We start from the raw sequence: 20461 nt of genomic DNA on the forward strand, positions 1-20461 counted from the left end.
GATAAACTCTTGCGAGCAAGTCTGTTTCCGAGTGCAGCTGAATTGACAACTCCGCTGTTAAGGCTTTCAAGTGTTCTTTGTCTCCCCTTGTGTCGAATCAATAAATTGGGTAATACTTCCCTCGAAGACTGTTGCGATCCCCTATACTTGTGGGTCATCAGGAACGAAAAAGCAGACAGGGCTTTCGAGCACCTCAAACGCACAATCTCGACACCCCAATACTGGTGGGTCCAAAGGAAATAGAACCTCTCCTGCTGTATATCGCGGCCACACCTCAGGTGGTCAGCACAGTGCTTGTGGTAGAAAGGGAAGAAGAAGGGAAATCCATGGAGTCCAGAGGCCAGTATATTTCATTAGTGAAGTTTTATCGCCTTCAAAACAACGTTACCTGCACTATCAGAAGTTGGCATATGGAGTGTTTACGACTGCAAGAAAATTGCGACACTATTTTTCGGCACATCCATAATAGTGGTCAATGAGGCGCCTTTATCAAACATCTTAAACAATCCAGAAGCTACAGGTCATGTCTCCCTTTGGGGAATAGAGCTTTACCCTCGGGACATCACGTATGAAAAACGAAAAGCAATAAAGTCGCAACTTCTGCCAGACTTCATCGCAGAGTGGATAGAGCTGCAAAACACGGGACCCCCAGATTTGTCGAGTACTTGGACCATGAACTTCGACGGGTCCAAAAGAGTAGAAGGAGCTGGAGCAGGTGTGATATTAGTATCACCCCAATGAGACAAGATGAAATATGTATTGCGAATGAAGTTCCCCAATGCATCCAATAATGAGGCGGAATATGAAGCACTCATACATGGGATGAAGATGGCGAAGGCGTGTGGAGCAACTCGAATGAAAATCTTTGGCGATTCCCAATTAGTGGCTCAACAAGTGATGAACCAGTGCGATGCAGTCAATGATAGCATGATAGCATACAAGGAGGTATACAATGAACTCGAGAAACTCTTTGATGGATGCGAAGTGAACCATATTAGCAGACTCAGCAACGATGAAGCTGATCTTTTGGCAAATATAGGGTCACAGTGCTTAGCAATACCACCTAGCGTATTTTGGGAGGAGATAAGTGAGAGATCAACTAAGGCGAAGAAAACACCGAAGCAGCCGAAGAAGAAAGAGAAGCCTGAGAAAGACTCGGGGGCTCCAGTAGTCCCGGAAGCAAATATATCGGAAGATGAAGAAGAACCACACGAGGTTATGAAGGTGCAAGTTCCTTGGATGCAAGTTTACGTAGCATATATCCTAAGGAAAAAATACCCGAAGATCCGGTAGAAGCAAGACGAGTTATTCGACGATCTAAAACCTTTACCGTGGTCAAGGGAGAGCTGTACAAACGGAGTATATCGGGAGTATTGCAAAGGTGCGTTACACCCGAGGAAGGAAGAGTCATATTGAAGGATGTACACGAAGGAATATGTGGTCACCACGCAAGCAGCCGAGCAATAGCAGCCAAGGTTTTCAGGGCAGGTTTTTATTGGCTGACTACAGTAGAAGACGCAAAAGATATAGTCCGCACCTGTGATGTGTGTCAAAGGTTCGCGGCAAAACCTCATTCTCCGGCAGCAGAGCTGATGCCAATACCATTGTCGTGGCCTTTCGCACAATGGGGTCTCGACATGGTGGGGAAATTACATAAGGCTTGGCCAGGAGGATACGTATATATGCTCGTGGCTGTTGACAAGTTCACTAAATGGATTGAGGCAGTACCAGTAACTTCGGCAGATGCAGCATCGGTGGTAAGCTTCATCAAGGGCATAGTTTTTCGATTTGGTGTTCCTCACAGCATTGTTACGAACAATGGCAGCAGTTTTACCTCCAAGGAATTGAAAGCATATTGTACGGAGGTAGGCATCAAATTACACTTCGCATCAATGGCGCACCCGCAAACCAATGGCCAAGTCGAAAAAGCAAACGGCATCATCTGCAATGGTATCAAGAAACGGCTGTTAACACCATTGGAGAAAGCTCGACATACTTGGCCAGATGAGTTGCCTAGCGTGCTATGGAGCACACGGACAACACCCGATACAGCAGCACAGGAAACTCCGTTCTTCTTGGTCCACGGAGTTGAGGCGGTGCTTCCGATAGAAATAGAACACAATTCTCCGAGAGTGGCGGAATATGATGAAGAAACTTCGAGAAAGGCGCTGGAGGACGATGTTAATGCACTCGACGAAGCCAGAGATGAGGTGTTGTCAAGAGTCACCAAGTATCAGCAGGACCTAAAAAATTATCATAGTCGACGTTTGCGACCGAGGTCCTTCCAAGTTGGCGACTTAGTTCTTCGGCTTACACAGGAGAGCCATGAAAAGTTCGACTCACCCTGGGTAGGACCATACATCGTCACCGAGGTGATCGCAGGAGGAGCATACAGATTGAAGGACAAGAAGACAGGGGTCGCAGAACCAAACCCCTGGAACGTGGCGCAAGTTCGGCGTTTTTACGCGTAGAAGTGAAAATAGAGTTATACATGTAAACATACAATGTACTGAAAAGCCCGCGAGATTTCAGACGCACTCTTTTCCTTTCAGGGCACCGAGTGGGGCTGAAAGGTTTTCAATGAGGCGGGCTCGCGATGCTGCAATATAGTAAAATTATTGGTGATATACATCTTCTTCATCAAGGCTCGGGGGCTTACAACCCGCAAATTTAAACAATATATACTTGATCCTTACAATATATAACTCCAAAAGTTATTCGCCTTGGTTCAAATAACCTCGCGAGTAATAAACATACATACACCAAAAACACTCGGGGGCTTGAGAAAAAGAAAAAATAACTTGTCTTTACTGTACATGGTTCTTGCAATATACAGAATTTCTCTTTTTTCAGATAAAGTTCGACAGCAGGAGAAAGAAAGGGCTCAATAAGGTTATGTATGGTTATTCTTTCATCTTCCGCAGAACCACCCATAGTATCAGCATAATGATACTCCTTGAAGAAATCAGCATCCATCCGGAGAAGATCTTCAATCATTTCTTCAGCTACGGGTGTCAACGCATCGTTGATCTTGTCGACGTTCCTTTTTCTTTTTCTTATACTGGCGTGACAACGATCAACAATGTTGGACATATCCAATTTCGGGTAAAAGATTTGCAACATGATCAAAGAAAATCTAGCACCAGCCGTTAGCTGGGCCTTCACAAATCCATGGATTCGATGAATACTCTTGAATTTGTCCATCAAGTCAGGAATGGTTTTAGGTTTAAGATTCCGAGGAAACATGGCGTTATAGACCAGGACTAGTGTTTTTGTGCAGAAATCAAGAATTTCTCGGACCTGAGCAGCACGATCTTGGAATCGGACAATTTGTCGGGAGCGATCCTCGCTAGCCCAAAAATTAACACCGTTTTCTCTGGCAAGTTGGAGAAGGATTTCAACCCGCGAGTTAACGCGTTGATCTTCAGCAGAAGCATCAACAAAGGAACCTAGGACCCAAAAAAAAGAAGAGGCAACATATGACAAGATATACAAGTAATGTCGAGGAAAAAGTAAGGAGAAGTGTAACGTACCACCCATATCTTCACTTGCATCGGTCATCAGCTCAAGCATGCAATTTTCTCGAGCAGTAGCCTGTAAAGCTTCAGCTGCTGCAGTTTCTTTCAATTCCATATCTTCTTGAGCTTGTCGAAGAGAAAAAAAAATCGCGTTTGGAGGATTTGCAGGATTGGTCCATGATAGTGATGGCTTGTTTTTTCATGGCCTGAAGTTGTTGTCAAAGTTCAGCCATCTCTTGCTGAGCTGAGTTAGCACCCGAAGAATCGTCTGGCAAAATATCGCCAGGAGTTTGTTGAGAGCGAGACGGGGCAGGACAAGCAGAGGACGGTCCACCGGCCACGGAATAGTTATCGAATACAAACTGGAAGAAGGAAAACGTCGATATAAATCATTCAGCAAAAGTCATCGTTTTTTCATTGATAGATGAGATATTTACATAATTTGGGACCCTCACAAAAGATAGTTCCTAAGGTAGTCGCAAATCGTAAGGATAGCGACAACTACAAAAGGGAAAAGAAATACAAAGAGGTAGGATGGTCTACTTGACCTCCGGATTGGCAGTGCTGATGGATGTAGAAGGTTTATGCCCCAGGAAGGTGAGGATCTTCTTCGAGTGAGGCTTCGCATCCTTCACCAAAGTCCTCCACATTTCCTTGTTCATTCCCTTGGGGTTGCTAACCTTTGCCCAGTCGACATTTTGGCAGCTGTCGGCAACCAGAGCAATGGTTCCTTCAACTCCGACTTTCAGGTTCTCTTGTCGATAAGCCAGCGCAAGGTCTTCTTCAGGAAGGAAGCGCCTGACAAGCTCGGAGAAAGTTTGCGGCTGTGTCTGCTTGGGGAAGAAATGGGGGAAAAGGCGCGTGAACGCAGCCTGCGCATTGGAAATATTGGTGCGCGCCAGATCCCCATGTAGTTCAAGGATTGAGAGGGTGTCGAGAAGGCGATCCTCCTCAGCCGCATGCAAGGTGAAATCTTCACCCATTCTTCCTGCTTGAGCAAAACTCGAGTTCGTCAAAATATACGGAGAACCAATTTCAGAAGCTTGGAAGATAAGGGTGAAAACTTACTAACAAACCGTCGGTTCTGAGTCTCCAAATGAGCTGTGATGGCGTTTTCGCGTGCTATTGATACGTCTCAAACGTATCTATAATTTCTTATGTTCCATGCTACTTTTATGATAATACTCACATGTTTTATACACACTTTATGTCATTATTATGCATTTTCCGGCACTAACCTATTGACGAGATGCCGAAGAGCCGATTCTGTCGTTTCTGCTGTTTTTGGTTTCAGAAATCCTACAAAGGAAATATTCTCGGAATTGGACGAAATCAACGCCCAGGGTCTTATTTTTCCACGAAGCTTCCAGAAGACAGAAAGGGAAACGAAGTGGGGCAACGAGGCGCCGCCACCATAGGGCCGCGCGGCCAGAGGGGGGCCTGCGCCGCCCTATGGTGTGGGCCCCTCGTCAGCCCTCTGACTCCGCCCTTCCGCCTACTTAAAGCCTTCATCGCGAAAACCCCAGTACCGAGAGCGACGATACGGAAAACCTTCCAGAGACGCCGCCGCTGCCAATCCCATCTCGGGGGATTCAGGAGATCGCCTACGGCACCCTGCCGGAGAGGGGAATCATCTCCCGGAGGACTCTTCATCACCATGATCGCCTCCGGATTGATGCGTGAGTAGTTCACCCCTGGACTATTGGTCCATAGCAGTAGCTATATGGTTGTCTTCTCCTAATTGTGCTATCATGTTAGATCTTGTGAGCTGCCTATCATGATCAAGATCTTCTATTTGTAATGCTACATGTTGTGTTTGTTGGGATCCGATGAATATGGAATACTATGTCAAGTTTATTATCAATCTATCATATATGTTGTTTATGTTCTTGCATGCTCTCCGTTGCTAGTAGAGGCTCTGGCCAAGTTGATACTTGTAACTCCAAGAGGGAGTATTTATGCTCGATAGTGGGTTCATGCCTCCATTGAATGCAGGACAGAGTGACGGAAAGTTCTAAGGTTGTGGATGTGCTATTGCCACTAGGGATAAAACATCAATGCTTTGTCTAAGGATATTTGTGTTGATTACATTACACACCATACTTAATGCAATTGTCCGTTGTTTGCAACTTAATACCGGAAGGGGTTCGGATGATAACCCTGAAGGTGGACTTTTTAGGCATAGATGCATGCTTGGATAGCGGTCTATGTATTTTGTCGTAATGCCCTGATTAAATCTCATAGTAGTCATCGTGATATATGTATGTGCATTGTTATGCCTTCTTTATTTGTCAATTGCCCAACTGTAATTTATTCACCCAACATGCCATTTATCTTATGGGAGAGACACCACTAGTGAACTGTGGACCCCGATCCATTCTTTACATCTGAAATACAATCTACTGCAAACTATGTTCTTTACTGTTCTTCGCAAACAAACATCATCTTCCACACTATACATTTAATCCTTTGTTTACGAGCAAGCCGGTGAGATTGACAACCTCACTCGTTACGTTGGGGCAAAGTACTTTGATTGTGTTGTGCAGGTTCCACGTTGGCGCCGGAATCCCTGGTGTTGCGTCTCACTACACTCCGCCACCAACAACCTTCACGTGTTCCTTGACTCCTACTGGTTCGATAACCTTGGTTTCTTACTGAGGGAAAACTTGCTGCTGTACGCATCACACCTTCCTCTTGGGGTTCCCAACGGACGTGTGTCTTACACGCCATCAAGCACTTTTTCTGGCGCCGTTGCCGGGGAATCTGAAGAAAAGTTACTCCACAAAGATTTCTAACTCCCACGTCAATAGCACGCCAAGCAACTTTTTCTGGCGCCGTTGCCGGGGAGATCAAGACACGCTGCAAGGGGAGTCTCCCACATCCAATCTCTTTACTTTGTTTTTGTCTTGCTTTACTTTATTTACTGCTTTGTTTGCTCTCTATATAAAAAATACAAAAAAAATAGTTGCTAGATTTACTTTATTTACTGTCTTGATCTCTATATTAAAAACACAAAAAAATTAGTTACTTGCATTTACTTTATTTAGTTTGCTTTATTTACTACTGCTAAAAATGAGTAATCCCGAAGTTGAAGTTCGTTCGTTTAAGCAACAAGGGGGAGAAAGTTTTAAAGATGCTTGGTATAGAATTAGTGATGCTCATCATAGGTGCATTAAGAAACACTCCACTATTATACTACTTAGGAACTTTTATGTTGGTATCTCTAGTTGGAATAGGTATGTTCTTGATACTCTTGCGGGAGGTAATTTCCTAGGCACTCCTGCTTTAGAAGCTAGTTGCATCATTGAGAGTCTAGTTGGAATACCACCAGTTAATGAAGCTAAAATTGAAATCTCTCTTGAAGATGTCATGAAAAAGTTGGAGGTCATAGAGAAAAATCTTCCAAGTGTTGAGACTAAATTGGGAATATTACTTAATAACACTGACAAACTTGATAAAACTCTAAGTGGAATTAATGAGAGAATTGCCGTTTTAGAAACTTGTGCTACTCATGATAATCGAACCCATAGGATTAGTGAACTTGAAGAAGCTATGGGAACCTTAGGTTCAACTTTTTCTTCTCTTAAGTTTAAGAAGAAAGCCTATGTAGGTAAGGATCAAAAGTTCATGTATGTCTCTAAAGTGCCTAAGCCAAAAAAAATTATTATAGGCCTAAAATTGACAAAGCCCTTAGCACCACTACGGATGATGGAGCATCTAAGATACCTATTGATGTTGATGCTTCATCTCTTGATAATACTTGATTCACACTTTCTGCGCCTAGCTGAAAGGCGTTAAAGAAAAGCGCTTATGGGAGACAACCCATTATTTTATTTCTGCACTTTTGTTTTATATTTGAGTCTCGGAAGTTGTTACTACTGTAGAAACCTCTCCTTATCTTTATTTTATTGCATTGTTGTGCCAAGTAAAGTCTTTGATAGAAAAGTCAATACTAGATTTGGATTACTGCGCAGAAACAGATTTCTTACTGTCACGAAATTGAGCAGCCCCTTCTGTAGGTAATTTAGAAAAATCTGCCAATTTATGTGCGTGATCCTCAGATATGTACGCAACTTTCATTCAATTTGAGCATTTTCATCTGAGCAAGTTAAGTGCCCCAGAAAAATTTGTCTTTACGGACTGTTCTGTTTTGACAGATTCTGCCTTTTATTTCGCATTGCCTGTTTTGCTATGTTTGATGGATTTCTTTGTTCCATTAACTTTCAGTAGCTTTGTGCAATGTCCAGAAGTGTTAAGAATGATTATGTCACCTCTGAATATATGAATTTTCAATTATGCACTAACCCTCTAATGAGTTTGTTTTGAGTTTGGTGTGGTGGAAGTTTTCAAGGGTCAAGAGAGGAGGATGATACAATATGATCAAGAAGAGTGAAAAGTCTAAGCTTGGGGATGCCCCCGTGGTTCATCACTGCATATTTTAAGAATACTCAAGCATCTAAGCTTGGGGATGCCCAAGGCATCCCTTCTTCATCGACAACTTATCAGGTCACCTCTAGTGAAACTATATTTTTATTCCGTCACATCTTATGTGCTTTACTTGGAGCGTTTGTTTGTTTTTGTTTTTGTTTTTGTTTGAATAAAATCGGATCCTAGCATTCTTTGTTTGGGAGAGAGACACGCTCCGCTGTTTCGTATGAACACATATGTTCTTAGCTTTATTTTTAATGTTCATGGTGAAGGTTGAAACTGCTTCGTTCATTGTTATATGGTTGGAAACAGAAAATGCTTCATGTTGTAACTGGTATAATGTCTTGAATAATTTGATACTTGGCAATTGTTGTGCTCATATAGATCATGTTTAAGCTCTTGCATCATGTACTTTGCACCTATTAATGAAGAACTACATAGATCTTGTTAAAATTTGGTTTGCATGATTGGTTTCTCTAGAATCTAGATATTTTCTGGTTAAGGTGTTTGAACAACAAGGAAGATGATGTAGAGTCTTATAATGCTTGCAATATGTGCTTATGTAAGTTTTGTTGTACCGTTTTATACTTGAGTTTGCTTCAAACAACCTTGTTAGCCTAGCCTTGTATTGAGAGGAATTCTTCTCGTGCATCCAAATCCTTGAGCCAAAAACTATGCCATTTGTGTCCACCATACCTACCTACTACATGGTATTTCTCTGCCATTCCAAAGTAAATTACTTGAGTGCTACATTTAAAATTCTATTCCTTGTCTTTGCAATATATAGCTCATGGGAAAATAGCCTTAAAACCTATTGTGGTGAAGAATATGTAGCTATGTATCTTATTTCTTATAAGTTGCTTGTTGAGCGGTAACCATGCTTCTGGGGACGCCACCAACTATTACACCTTTGTTGAATATCATGTGAGTTGCTATGCATGTTCGTCTTGTCTGAAGTAAGGGTGATTTATCATGATCAAATGGTTTTAGTATGCATATTATTAGAGAAGAACATTGGGCCGCTAACTAAAACCATGAATCATGGTGGAAGTTTCAGTTTGGACATCAATCCTCAATCTCTTATGAGAATATTATCTGTTGTTGAATGCGTATGCATTAAAGAGGAGTCCATTACCTGTTGTCTATGTTGTCTCGGTATGGATGTCTAAGTTGAGAATAATCAAAAACGAGAAATCAAATGCGATCTTTCTCCTTAGACCTTTGTACAGGCGGCATAGAGGTGCCCCTTTGTGACACTTTGTTGAAACATATGTTATGCAATGATAATCCATGTAAATCCAAGCTAATTAGGACAAGGTGCGAGAACTATTGGTAATCTATGCATGAGGCTTGCAACTTATAAGATGTCTTATACATAACACATATGATTTATTACTACCGTTGACAAAATTGTTTCTATGTTTTCAAAATGAAAAGCTCTAGCACAAAAATAGTAATCCATGCTTCCCTCTGCGAAGGGCCTATCTTTTACTATATTGTTGAGTCAGTTTACCTACTTCTTTCTATCTTAGAAGCAAACACTTGTGTGAACTGTGTGCATTGATTCTTACATGTTTACTTATTGCACTTGTTATATTACTTTGTGTTGACAATTATCCATGAGATAAACATGTTGAAGTTGAGAGCAATCGCTGAAACTTATATCTTCCTTTGTGTTGCTTCAAAGCTTTCTACTAAGAATTTATTGCTTTATGAGTTAACTCTTATGCAAGTCTTATTGATGCTTGTCTTGAAAGTACTATTCATGAAAAGTCTTTGCTATATGATTCAGTTGTTTATTCATTGTCTTTACCATTGCTTCGAATCGCTTCATTCATCTCATATGCTTTACAATAGTATTGATCAAGATTATGATAGCATGTCACTTCAGAAATTATCCTTGTTATCGTTTACCTACTCGAGGGCGAGTAGGAACTAAGCTTGGGGATGCTTGATACGTCTCAAACGTATCTATAATTTCTTATGTTCCATGCTACTTTTATGATAATACTCACATGTTTTATACACACTTTATGTCATTACTAGTAGCTGGGGCGCCCATGGGGCGCCTCCTCGCTGGTCCTCTACGGCCCAAATCCGTTCAAATCGTGGCCCATATTCTGTTTGTGTTCATCCTTTTTCTTTTTTGGCTGCATGGTCTTGCACGTCATGTGATCCTCTGCCTTTCTGCTATATTCAGTCGCCCGATTCTTTCCGGCAACCGCGGTATTGCTCTTTCCCCCTCCCGCGCGGGCCTGTCCGGTTTTTCCATGCCTGAGCTGTCAGTCAGGTGGTGAATCGAGCCATGTGAGGTGCCGTGCCGATCTGCATGGCGAGCGGTTGAGAGCTGGTGGCGATCCAGCAGGTCCGCAGCCGCTGGCGCCGCGTCTCCGGCAAGGTACCTCCGGCCAGATTTAGATGTTGTTCCTTTGTGTCCAATCTGAGTGCCACGAGAAGGCACCCTGCAGTGTTCTTTTTACTGCCAAAGGTTGATTGTACAGGAACATTTATATGCACTGGTACAATTTCAGGGGTTAAAATTTCATGATCTATGAATCCGAACAATATCATCTACGGCGATGGGAAAGGATCTATTGAGAGCTTGGTGAATTTGTTAAGGGGCCATGTTAATCCCTTTTTTGGTATTGCCTGGGGAGAGGATCAATTATGCGTAGCCCTTGGGGCACCTCCTCGACAGTCTGGTGCATACAAATCAGGCGCATGATGGTTGAAGCTAGGCGCTTCAGCTATTTCCTGTGTTAACTGTTTATTTGCAGGTTTAAGCATGTGGCGGTTTCAAAATTATATTTGATACTGAATCCACTATGAACACGCTTCAAGAAAGATGCAACAAATCAAACCTTGCATTTGGGCTTTCGTCATGCTTAGCTGTACAGCAAGATCTTATATTTCTGTTGAGTAACTACATTAACAAATTTGTACAGGACAAAATCCTTAACAGGAAACCGAACTAACTGCATGGCTATCTTTGGGAAGTATGCCACGAACTATTAATCTTCTCTGACAACAGGTAACTTCACGTTGCTGCATTGCTTCTAATCGCACACTGGAATAAGTTTTACAGATCATGCTTTCACTTTGGTAAGAGTTCAGCTTTCACTTCTGGATCTCCATTTGGCAAAACACTTAGGGATTGAGCCAATTGTTCTGATTCCTGGACAAAAACAAGCCGTTAAAAACTAATGCAGTAAAATAATGGTTAAATAAACACTAACATTGAGGGGACAGTCCAATCTTGAAGCAAAAAATAACTCGTAGGACCAAGCCATAGCTGGTGTAATTTACAAAGAGCACATTACCATAAGCAAAAAAAAACATATCCATCTAATTAAGTCTTAAACGCCAAGACCAATCTGTAAGTGGCAGGTTCTAATTGAAAACATATATACTGGTCTTAGTCTCACCAACTTAAGCTAACACTTGCGTAGAGTGCAGAATGAAATGAGCACTGTTGCGATGAATGAAACACGAAACTATAGATGGTTGCTAATGTGGTTAGACATAATCACTTCTGCTCCTGTCGCATTGACAGATTTGTATTAAACAACATTCTAAAAAAATAAACATATATCTTAAAAATGCATACGTATTTCTACTTACAACAGCAGAAGTAGCACAAATCTGCCTGTATGCTTCAACGCCTTCAGGAAGAGCTCTTAAGCTCCTCAATAAGATGCGTTCTCGGACTCTGAAACAAACATCTTCAGAATAGGAGCTATCCCTTCTTGAAGTTCTCATAGACGACTAACCAAAAGAATCGGAATAAGAGGAAGCAGTTAGAAAACTGCTCACGTAATTTCTGTCAGTAGTTCAGGACAAATATCAGTGCACAAAGTCACCACAAGTCAATACATGGGAGTTGGGACCAAAGCACCATACAGGGAAATGACACGGGCAACTTGGCAAATAAAGCCACAGCTCAAATTATAGTGAGAAGTACATAAGTAAGAACGAGGGAACCACTCCCTCCTAAATTTTAACCATGGCCAAGACAGGACACTGATAAATGATGAATAAACCTGAAAACAGGTGGGTCTTACAGGCTTACAGCTATAGATCCATTCAATAAATGCTAGACAGATACATATAGAAAATTTTCATCTATTAATTCTTACACAGCAATATAATGCAGAGAGAGTGTTCTGCATTGGCAATACATTGAACATAGGCCCCACATTTAACCTAAATTTAATTAAGGATGGATGTCAATGCGTTTAACACCAGGGAAAGCTTCAAGAATGATGTCACAACTATTTGAGGCACTGGTAAATCATAATCATCCTAAAACAGAGGTGGGCTTACAGTGTATGTTTCATGTTTGGTCGGTGTCCAAACCAACCTTGCCAATTCTTCGGCCGTAGCCAAAAAAAAAAAACAGATACAAAATTCTCCTTATTAAATCAAACATTCGGAGTATACAAGTTCCTGGACACAACCAGGGATACAATGCCATACCAAAAGTGTTGATCCTTGTTTGCATAGTTGCATGTATGTGCCAACTTGCCAAGTGCTCCTAACTCCTAAGCATCGGTAGGTGATGTGAATCCATAAATGGTGCTGATATTTAAGAACTAAACTCATCATAAACTAAATGCTAAAATTAACTATCGTTTCATCACACAAAAGCTTATTCGTGCACGGGGAATCCGAAACTCACCAAACCGTTATAGCCATCAAATCGATCACTTGAAGCTTGTCCAACCAAAAGTCTGAAACCATTATGGAAATCCCAACAAGCCAGCATATATAACAATACCTATGGCTGGAAGAGAAAGAAATAATATAACCTACAGTCGCAGGTGGCAGTAAATTGAGAATGCCAATGCCATATATATTAGTTTAAAGTGAATACAGAATATTAGATGAAACTAAGTGGAAGCATAGCAACAATAACATCAATTTATCAACTTATAGATTCACTGAGGGAGATCAACATGAGCTTATTTAACTATAGCTTCACTTCTTTCGCGTGCCTATTTGGTGGCTCATATCCCGTTGACCCCAGCGTGCGCAACAGGGTTACTCAGTCCAGTGATTAGTGAGACATTTCAGCTTGTATAATTCATTGCTCTAGCTTTCAGCTACTATCCCCTTGCATTCAAATCCATTTTATTTATACTTATCATCTTACGTTATGTACCAGTCGATTGATGCACAATCAGAAAAAGGCAGCACAAACCTAGGCAGCATTATAAATCTCCATGTATAGCAAGCATGACAGCTTCTATGCAAAACAACCATTGGTTGTGCACTGTTAAAACCACCATCTGAACATCAACTCTTCACGTTAAAATCAGTATGAACATTCATATTCTTGAGTAAATCTAGAGAAATAAATTCCATTTAGTTCTAGCTGAACAAGTTAGTATAGTTTTGTAAACAAGAGCCGACTGTCACAAATTTCAGTAGGTCTACTTACAAGATTCAAGCCCTTGTTTTCTTCCGTCAGATGAGGGGACTGGATCTTTCGTCCATTCAACCAGATGCAGTAAGTAGTAATGCAACTAACACCTGCAAGACACACAACAATCCAAAACTAAGAAAATGAGGGGGGAAAGTAAGAGGACCTCAAGGAACAACCTCAGCTGCATGAACTTCGTGATCCCCTGGTCGTGGTCGAGCTTCTTTCCTAGCTGCATAGCACAAACCAAAGGACTAAACCTTAAGCAGAGAGAACGGGAAAAACAACTAACTCTGAACCAAATCAAACGAGAGCAGATGGTCCACAAACTCTTGCCTGCGACCGTTGGCTGCCCAAAATCAGTTGACTTTGGTTCCTCCTGGTTTGAGCAGATGAAGCATCACATTTTACGCCTTACCGCGTTGGCCATATCGCAGAGTTGTGGCCACGGCCGCGCGGCACAGCAGCTGTGACCCAATCTCGGCAGCCCTAGCGCGGCAGAAGGGGAGTTAGGGTCTGGCGTGATGGCAGAGAGGAGGTGGAGGTGGGCAGGTGGCTTGGTGACACGGACGCGATGACATGAAAAAAACAAGAAACGAGGTAAGGAGCGAACCATGTTCTCACCGTCAGCGGTGAGCCACTTTTTCCATCGAAGTAGCAAACGAGGCGATGTGAGGAACCGCGCGCATGAGTGGTGTCCGGCACTACTCTTTTGCCTCCTTTTGAGCAGTGCTCCGCCGCTGCTGCTCTTGATGAAGATCACGCCGCCTCCGGCGTGAAGGCATCCCGCCGCCGGCGTTCTTGCTGCCACCCACTGCCGCTGTTCTCGTCGTCGAGAGCCGCCTCCTGCTCCTTGTACATCACCGCTGCAACATCCGGCCAATGGGAGAACGGGAGGCCGGCGAAAAGGCCTCTCCCGCAGCCCGACGACGGAAATGAGATGGGGATCAGCGTGAAGAACTGTAGGACGGCGACGGAGGGAGTGAAACGAGCAGAGCTGCGGGCAAGGGGGGCGTGGTGGGGATGTGTTTGCGTGCGTGTACAGCGGAGAGAGGACAGGTACGGCCATACGGTCCTACTGCTTGACCCACTGAAAACAGAGGGGGAAACAGCCATAACACATAGACTCTCACCCACTTTCAGGATGACGTGTGGGACCCGGTTAGCTGAGGGTCCATGTACAGACTCAACGCGAATGCAATAAATCACTACGTTTGCACAAGGAACAGAAGAAAGGACGATGGCAGGAACCGCATGTGCGGTGGCAGCGCGGGATGCCTTGGAAGGCATAGTGACCGAAAAGGAGACACATTCTGAATATGACGGGCGGGCCATGTCTAGAATCGGGACCACGAGCAGTGTACAGCCGGTAGAACATGTGTCGTGTTCATGCACCAACTCTCTGACCGTTCGCGAGCACACCCGCGCGCGTCCGCCACGCCCGCGCTCTTCCGCCGCGCCCACCACGTCCGTGTCTGCCACGCCGCCCCGCCCGCGCGCTTCCACCACGTCGGCCGCGGCCGTGGGAGGAGCCGAGGTGGAGGAGCAGCACGGTTCGCCGCCTGTGCCGCGCAGCTGCCCCGAGAAGCTCGACGCACTCAATCGCATCGCCGTCGTCGTTGCACGCCTCGGCCGATGCTGCACGACCCGCCGCTCGCCCTTGCGCCGCCCGCCGTGCGCTGGCATCCTCCACAATGTCAAGCTCGAGCGCTGGCACCCGCGACCGCTTGGCCTCCCCGCCGGCACGGATCCCGAGCCGCTACTCAGGAACTGCCCCGCGCTCAGGGCGCTCGAGCCGACGAGAGCGCCGCTAATCTCGAGCCGTTGCGCCGGATCTCCAGCCGACGACGGCGCCGCCAACCACGCCGCCCGTCTCCGCTCTGCGGCCGTGTATGGAGGCGCGGCTCCGGACCTCGAGCCGACAATGGCGACCTCAAAGCAGGGCTACTGCTGCCACGCCTGCGGTTACGGAGAGATGGGGAAATAAGGAAATTTCCCACTTCTCTCTCTCATCATTGTGTTACGGGGCCCACCTATGTATTCTATCCGTATCCAAAAAATGCTTAGCTGTTGTATGGGACCCACCGCACACTTGGACCAATGATATCCCAATTTCCGCCAGGAGCATATGCCCGCCGGTTCAACCATGCATTTTCCGCTCCACAAGAGCCAAACTTTCAGCCAACAAAGACCACAAACTTGGCTATCGTGGAGGGCTCTCAGGTAGGGCAAAGGGTCATGCACTTGCTTATTCTCAATTATGCATTTTCCGGCACTAACCTATTGACGAGATGCCGAAGAGCCAGTTGATGTTTTCTGCTGTTTTTGGTTTCAGAAATCCTACAAAGGAAATATTCTCGGAATTGGACGAAATCAACGCCCAGGGTCTTATTTTTCCACGAAGCTTCCAGAAGACCGAAAGGGAAACGAAGTGGGGCGACGAGGCGCCGCCACCATAGGGCCGCGCGGCCAGAGGGGGGCCCGCGCCGCCCTATGGTGTGGGCCCCTCGTCAGCCCTCCGACTTCGCCCTTCCGCCTACTTAAAGCCTTCGTCGCGAAAACCCCGCACCGAGAGCCACGATACGGAAAACCTTCCGGAGACGCCGCCGCCGCCAATCCCATCTCGGGGGATTCGAGAGATCGCCTCCGGCACCCTCGCCGGAGAGGGGAATCATCTCCCGTGAGGACTCTTCATCACCATGATCGCCTCCGCATTGATGCGTGAGTAGTTCACCCCCGGACTATGGGTCCATAGCGGTAGCTAGATGGTTGTCTTCTCCTCATTGTGCTATCATGTTAGATCTTGTGAGCTGCCTATCATGATCAAGATCATCTATTTGTAATGCTACATGTTGTGTTTGTTGGGATCCGATGAATATGGAATACTATGTCAAGTTGATTATCAATCTATCATATATGTTGTTTATGTTCTTGCATGCTCTCCGTTGCTAGTAGAGGCTCGGCCAAGTTGATACTTGTAACTCCAAGAGGGAGTATTTATGCTCGATAGTGGGTTCATGCCTCCATTGAATCCGGGACAGATGACTGAAAGTTCTAAGGTTGTGGATGTGCTTGTTGCCACTAGGGATAAAACATCAATGTTTTGTCTAAGGATATTTGTGTTGATTACATTACGCACCATACTTAATGCAATTGTCCGTTGTTTGCAACTTAATACCGGAAGGGGTTCGGATGATAACCTGAAGGTGGACTTTTTAGGCATAGATGCATGCTGGATAGCGGTCTATATACTTTGTCGTAATGCCCTGATTAAATCTCATAGTAGTCATCGTGATATATGCATGTGCATTGTTATGCCTTCTTTATTTGTCAATTGCACAACTGTAATTTGTTCACCCAACATGCCATTTATCTTATGGGAGAGACACCACTAGTGAACTGTGGACCCCGGTCCATTCTTTACATCTGAAATACAATCTACCGCAAACTCTGTTCTTTACTCGTTCTTCGCAAACAAACATCATCTTCCACACTATACATTTAATCCTTTGTTTACGAGCAAGTCGGTGAGATTGACAACCTCGCTCATTACGTTGGGGCAAAGTACTTTGATTGTGTTGTGCGGGTTCCACGTTGGCGCTGTAATCCCCGGTGTTGCGCCGCACTACACTCCGCCACCAACAACCTTCACGTGTTCCTTGACTCCTACTGGTTCGATAACCTTGGTTTCTTACTGAGGGAAAACTTGCTGCTGTACGCATCACACCTTCCTCTTGGGGTTCCCAACGGACGTGTGTCTTGCACGGCATCAGCTATCTATTGAGAGACCTTATGACTTAGAGCTTCTTCAGCCTGGTGAAGCCTTTGCCGAAGGTCTTCAACAGTAGCGGCTTCTCGTTCAGCCTGTTCGCGAGCTTTCTCGCTTCGCTCAAGCTTAGCGGCAAGTTCTTCAACATGTTTTCGGCTCGTTAATTCGAGCTCCTCTAAAGAGGATCCAAAGGAAGAAATCAGTTCAGATACATAATAACTCTGTCGAGGAAAAGGTGGAGCACGCAAAGTAAAGAAGATATTACGCCTCAGATCTTCGGCGACGTCACGAAACCCAATAAATTGGGTACCAATTGTGATGAGGCGCTTCATCAAAGGCTGTACACAGTGTCGGATAAAAGTTTAGAAGAGGAAAAACTCGGCAGATGATCAAAAAAGGGACTGTCAAAGCAAACTAGTAAATCGAGACTAACAGGAAAACTTACATCCTCCAAAATGGAAGTCGAGGGACCTCCCGCAACAATCGCCAGCCTCGATCCTTGCCCTCTTTGGTGAAGGGGCTCGGGGGCTGGCTATAGGAGGCGAGGTTTCCATGTCCTGTTGAGGGGGAGGCAAGGATTCCTCAGCAGCACGACGATCTTCAGAAAGAACCAAGGTTTGGGAGGTACTCGTAAGAGCCGCACCAGGAACCTCGGTTTCTTCTTTTTCTTCGTCGTCGCCGCTATCAACATAGAAAAGTGAGTGCGTAAATACAAAAAATAGAGGACGGAACAAGTAATGATGGTGACGAAACTTACGAGCTAACAGAGCCTGCGTCGTCATAAGGGTTGAAGGCACCCTCTTCCTCGGTGGCGTTTCTTCGACAGCAGGTTCCGTAGGCTTCGAGGTGCCAGAATCCTCGACTTCATCCCTTTTACTCTTGCTCCTTGGAGACGCAGTGAAAGGTGGAGAGTGGCCTGATTCAGTACGCTCTGATTCAGATTTTTCGGAGGAAGTCGCGGATTTGTGAGATCCTGCTATTTCACTCTCAGGACGAGAGGGTTATTGCGAGTCGTCATTGACAACAGCTCGCTCATCCACTTCTCCACCTTCGGGAAGAGGGGGAAGGCAAGATAGAATTTGGTGGTTCTGCAAGAAGAAAAAGCACGGTCAAGGTCAAGATAAAACATTAGATGAGAAAGTAGTCGACAAATCAAAATACAACTCGAAAGACAAAGTTACTTACTTCGGGAAGGGCGTGGCTGCCGCTATACGGTTCCACGCGGCAGGAGGTTGGAACATCGTTTTTCTTCCTTAGCGAGGAAAAACGTCGGACGAGCTTCTCCAAGTCCTTCACAGAAAGATCCTTGGATAGGCGGTCAACATCCTTCTCGGTAGCATACATCCAAAGTGGGTTTTTGCGAGCCTGCAGAGGATGCACCTTGATCCTAAGGAAGTAGGCGGTAATTTGGACACCCGACAGTTCTTCACCGCGGGTGTTTTGCAGCTCGTGGATGCGCTTCATCAGAGCATCGGTAGCCGATTTTTCTTCGGCAGTAGCTTCAGCGTCCCAGGATCGGCGCCTGAGGATTTTTGCGGTACCATCAAAGGGAGTAATGTTGTATTCTTGAGAGTTGTTGTGCTCCTCCTGGATGTAGAGCCATCTCCTGCGCCACCCTTGGACGGAGTCGAGGAATTTGACATTGAAGTAGTCGACGTCGGGACGAATGCAGATGACAACAACACCCACATTGTAGGCGATATTGCGGGAGCTGTGGCGGCAAAGATAGAAGATGCGCTTCCACAGGCCCCAATGAGAATGGGTCCCGAGGAAGCACTCACATAAGGTGATGAAGATTGAGATGTGGAGATTGGAGTTAGGGGTGTCAGCTGATGTAGCTGAATCCCATAGATAAAAAAGCAGTCCACGAAGGAACTCATGGATGGGGGTGGAAAGGCCGCGAATGAGGTGGTCGATGAACGTTACCCGGTATCTGATGCGCGGCGTCGGGAAACTTTCGTCGCCAGGGAAGATCAGCGCTTCCTTCTACTTCAGCAACCCGAGCTTCTTGAGGGTGCTCACATCTTGGTTCGAGATCTTGGATCTCTCCCATCCAGAGATCTCCATCTCCTCTGTAGGTGTGTTGGTCCCTGGAGCGGTGTGCTTGGTGAGCTTGGTGCGCGGTGGCATTCAGGCACGCGTTGAGGGAGAGTAGAGATGGGCGGAAGCGTGAGGAGCTTGGGGGACAGCAATGGCGATTTTAGAGAGAGAAGAGAAAGTTGAGCGGCGCAGCGAAGGGGAAGATTGAGGACGAAGGAGGAGATTTATACCAAGTAATCGATCCGTCGAGCCGTTGGATAAAAATGAAATGAATCTGGCGCCCTACACGTGTCATCAGGGGTATAATCATATTTTTACTACGAATTTATTGGACAGGTGCTACATCGCGCGTGCCAGGAATTACGGATGACGTGTGTCCCCCACTTACGCAACGTGTCAACGACGCAGAGTTTTGGACCTACATGTCAGCGAAGTGACATGACTCGCGCCTTTTCCAATGTGAAGGTCGTGGCCATCATCAGTATTGACGTCGCCACGAGAAAATGGCGACTGGTTTTCTTTCAAAATAGCGAAGAAAAATGTCGGTGATCCAAATAAAAGAAATTCGGGAGCCTTTGATCAAATGCAAGTATTTATTCAAATGCTCGGGGGCTACTCTTATCAGAAGTTTTATTTTCGCTTTTGATAAGAGGATAATGTGAAAACCAAGTGTATTGAGTTGATTCAAACAAGACAAAAGTTGAGCCTACATCCAAGTATAAATACTCGACTGTAGCCTCGGGGGCTACTCCCATCGGGAGCGCTGGTCGCGCACCCGATAAAAATAAAAAATATGGGAAGCTGCCAATATAGTGACAAGACAACAAAAATGTGAGCCTACAACCAAGTACAAGCACTTGGTTGTATCCTCGGGGGCTACTCCCATCTGGAACGCTGGTTGCATACCCGATGAAGTATAAGGAGTCAAACTGAACATATTCGAGTTAAAACATAACTCTTCATATACTCCCATCGGGAGGTCAAGATAACAAGTCATCATATGACTCGAGTAAATATGCCATTCCAACAGCCGAAAAAGGCACTCGACAATATATTCTCAGAGTGCGTCCATCGCGAATAAATCTCTGAATGTCGTAATACTTTACGAAGGTAAGACCCCGGGATCCATCCTGTGTGGCGTGGTATCGCACATGAATGCGCTCTACCACTTTTCCCCGTATCAGCATATCGCATTAGGTACCCGATAAAATATGACTGGAGTTCGGCATATGGTAAGACCTTAAGTGGCACATGCCGAATTACGCCAGTATACCGAGGTCGAGT

The 20461-nt window shown here is 45.0% G+C and overlaps 1 protein-coding gene across 5 annotated transcripts; it reads right to left on the reverse strand.

Annotated features, from left to right (window-relative positions):
* Positions 1-10792: 10792 nt before the first annotated feature.
* LOC124692166 lies at positions 10793-13600 on the reverse strand. 5 transcript variants are annotated; one of them, XM_047225482.1, is made up of 5 exons: positions 13387-13600; positions 12625-12729; positions 12423-12524; positions 11568-11711; positions 10793-11121 (listed from the first exon to the last, which is right to left on the reverse strand). In XM_047225482.1, exons 2-5 carry the CDS (start codon positions 12709-12711, stop codon positions 11041-11043), a joined length of 414 nt encoding a protein of 137 aa, XP_047081438.1. In that variant the 5' UTR covers positions 12712-12729; positions 13387-13600; the 3' UTR covers positions 10793-11040. The 5 variants fall into 5 exon arrangements, 2 of the variants coding, with proteins under 2 accessions (XP_047081438.1, XP_047081439.1); XR_006999362.1 differs by having other exon boundaries at positions 11568-12729; positions 13387-13478; positions 13548-13600; XR_006999361.1 differs by having other exon boundaries at positions 11568-13478; positions 13548-13600.
* Positions 13601-20461: the final 6861 nt, after the last annotated feature.

The sequence above is a fragment of the Lolium rigidum genome, chromosome 2 (assembly GCF_022539505.1).
Source record: "Lolium rigidum isolate FL_2022 chromosome 2, APGP_CSIRO_Lrig_0.1, whole genome shotgun sequence".
Taxonomy (NCBI): domain Eukaryota; kingdom Viridiplantae; phylum Streptophyta; class Magnoliopsida; order Poales; family Poaceae; genus Lolium; species Lolium rigidum.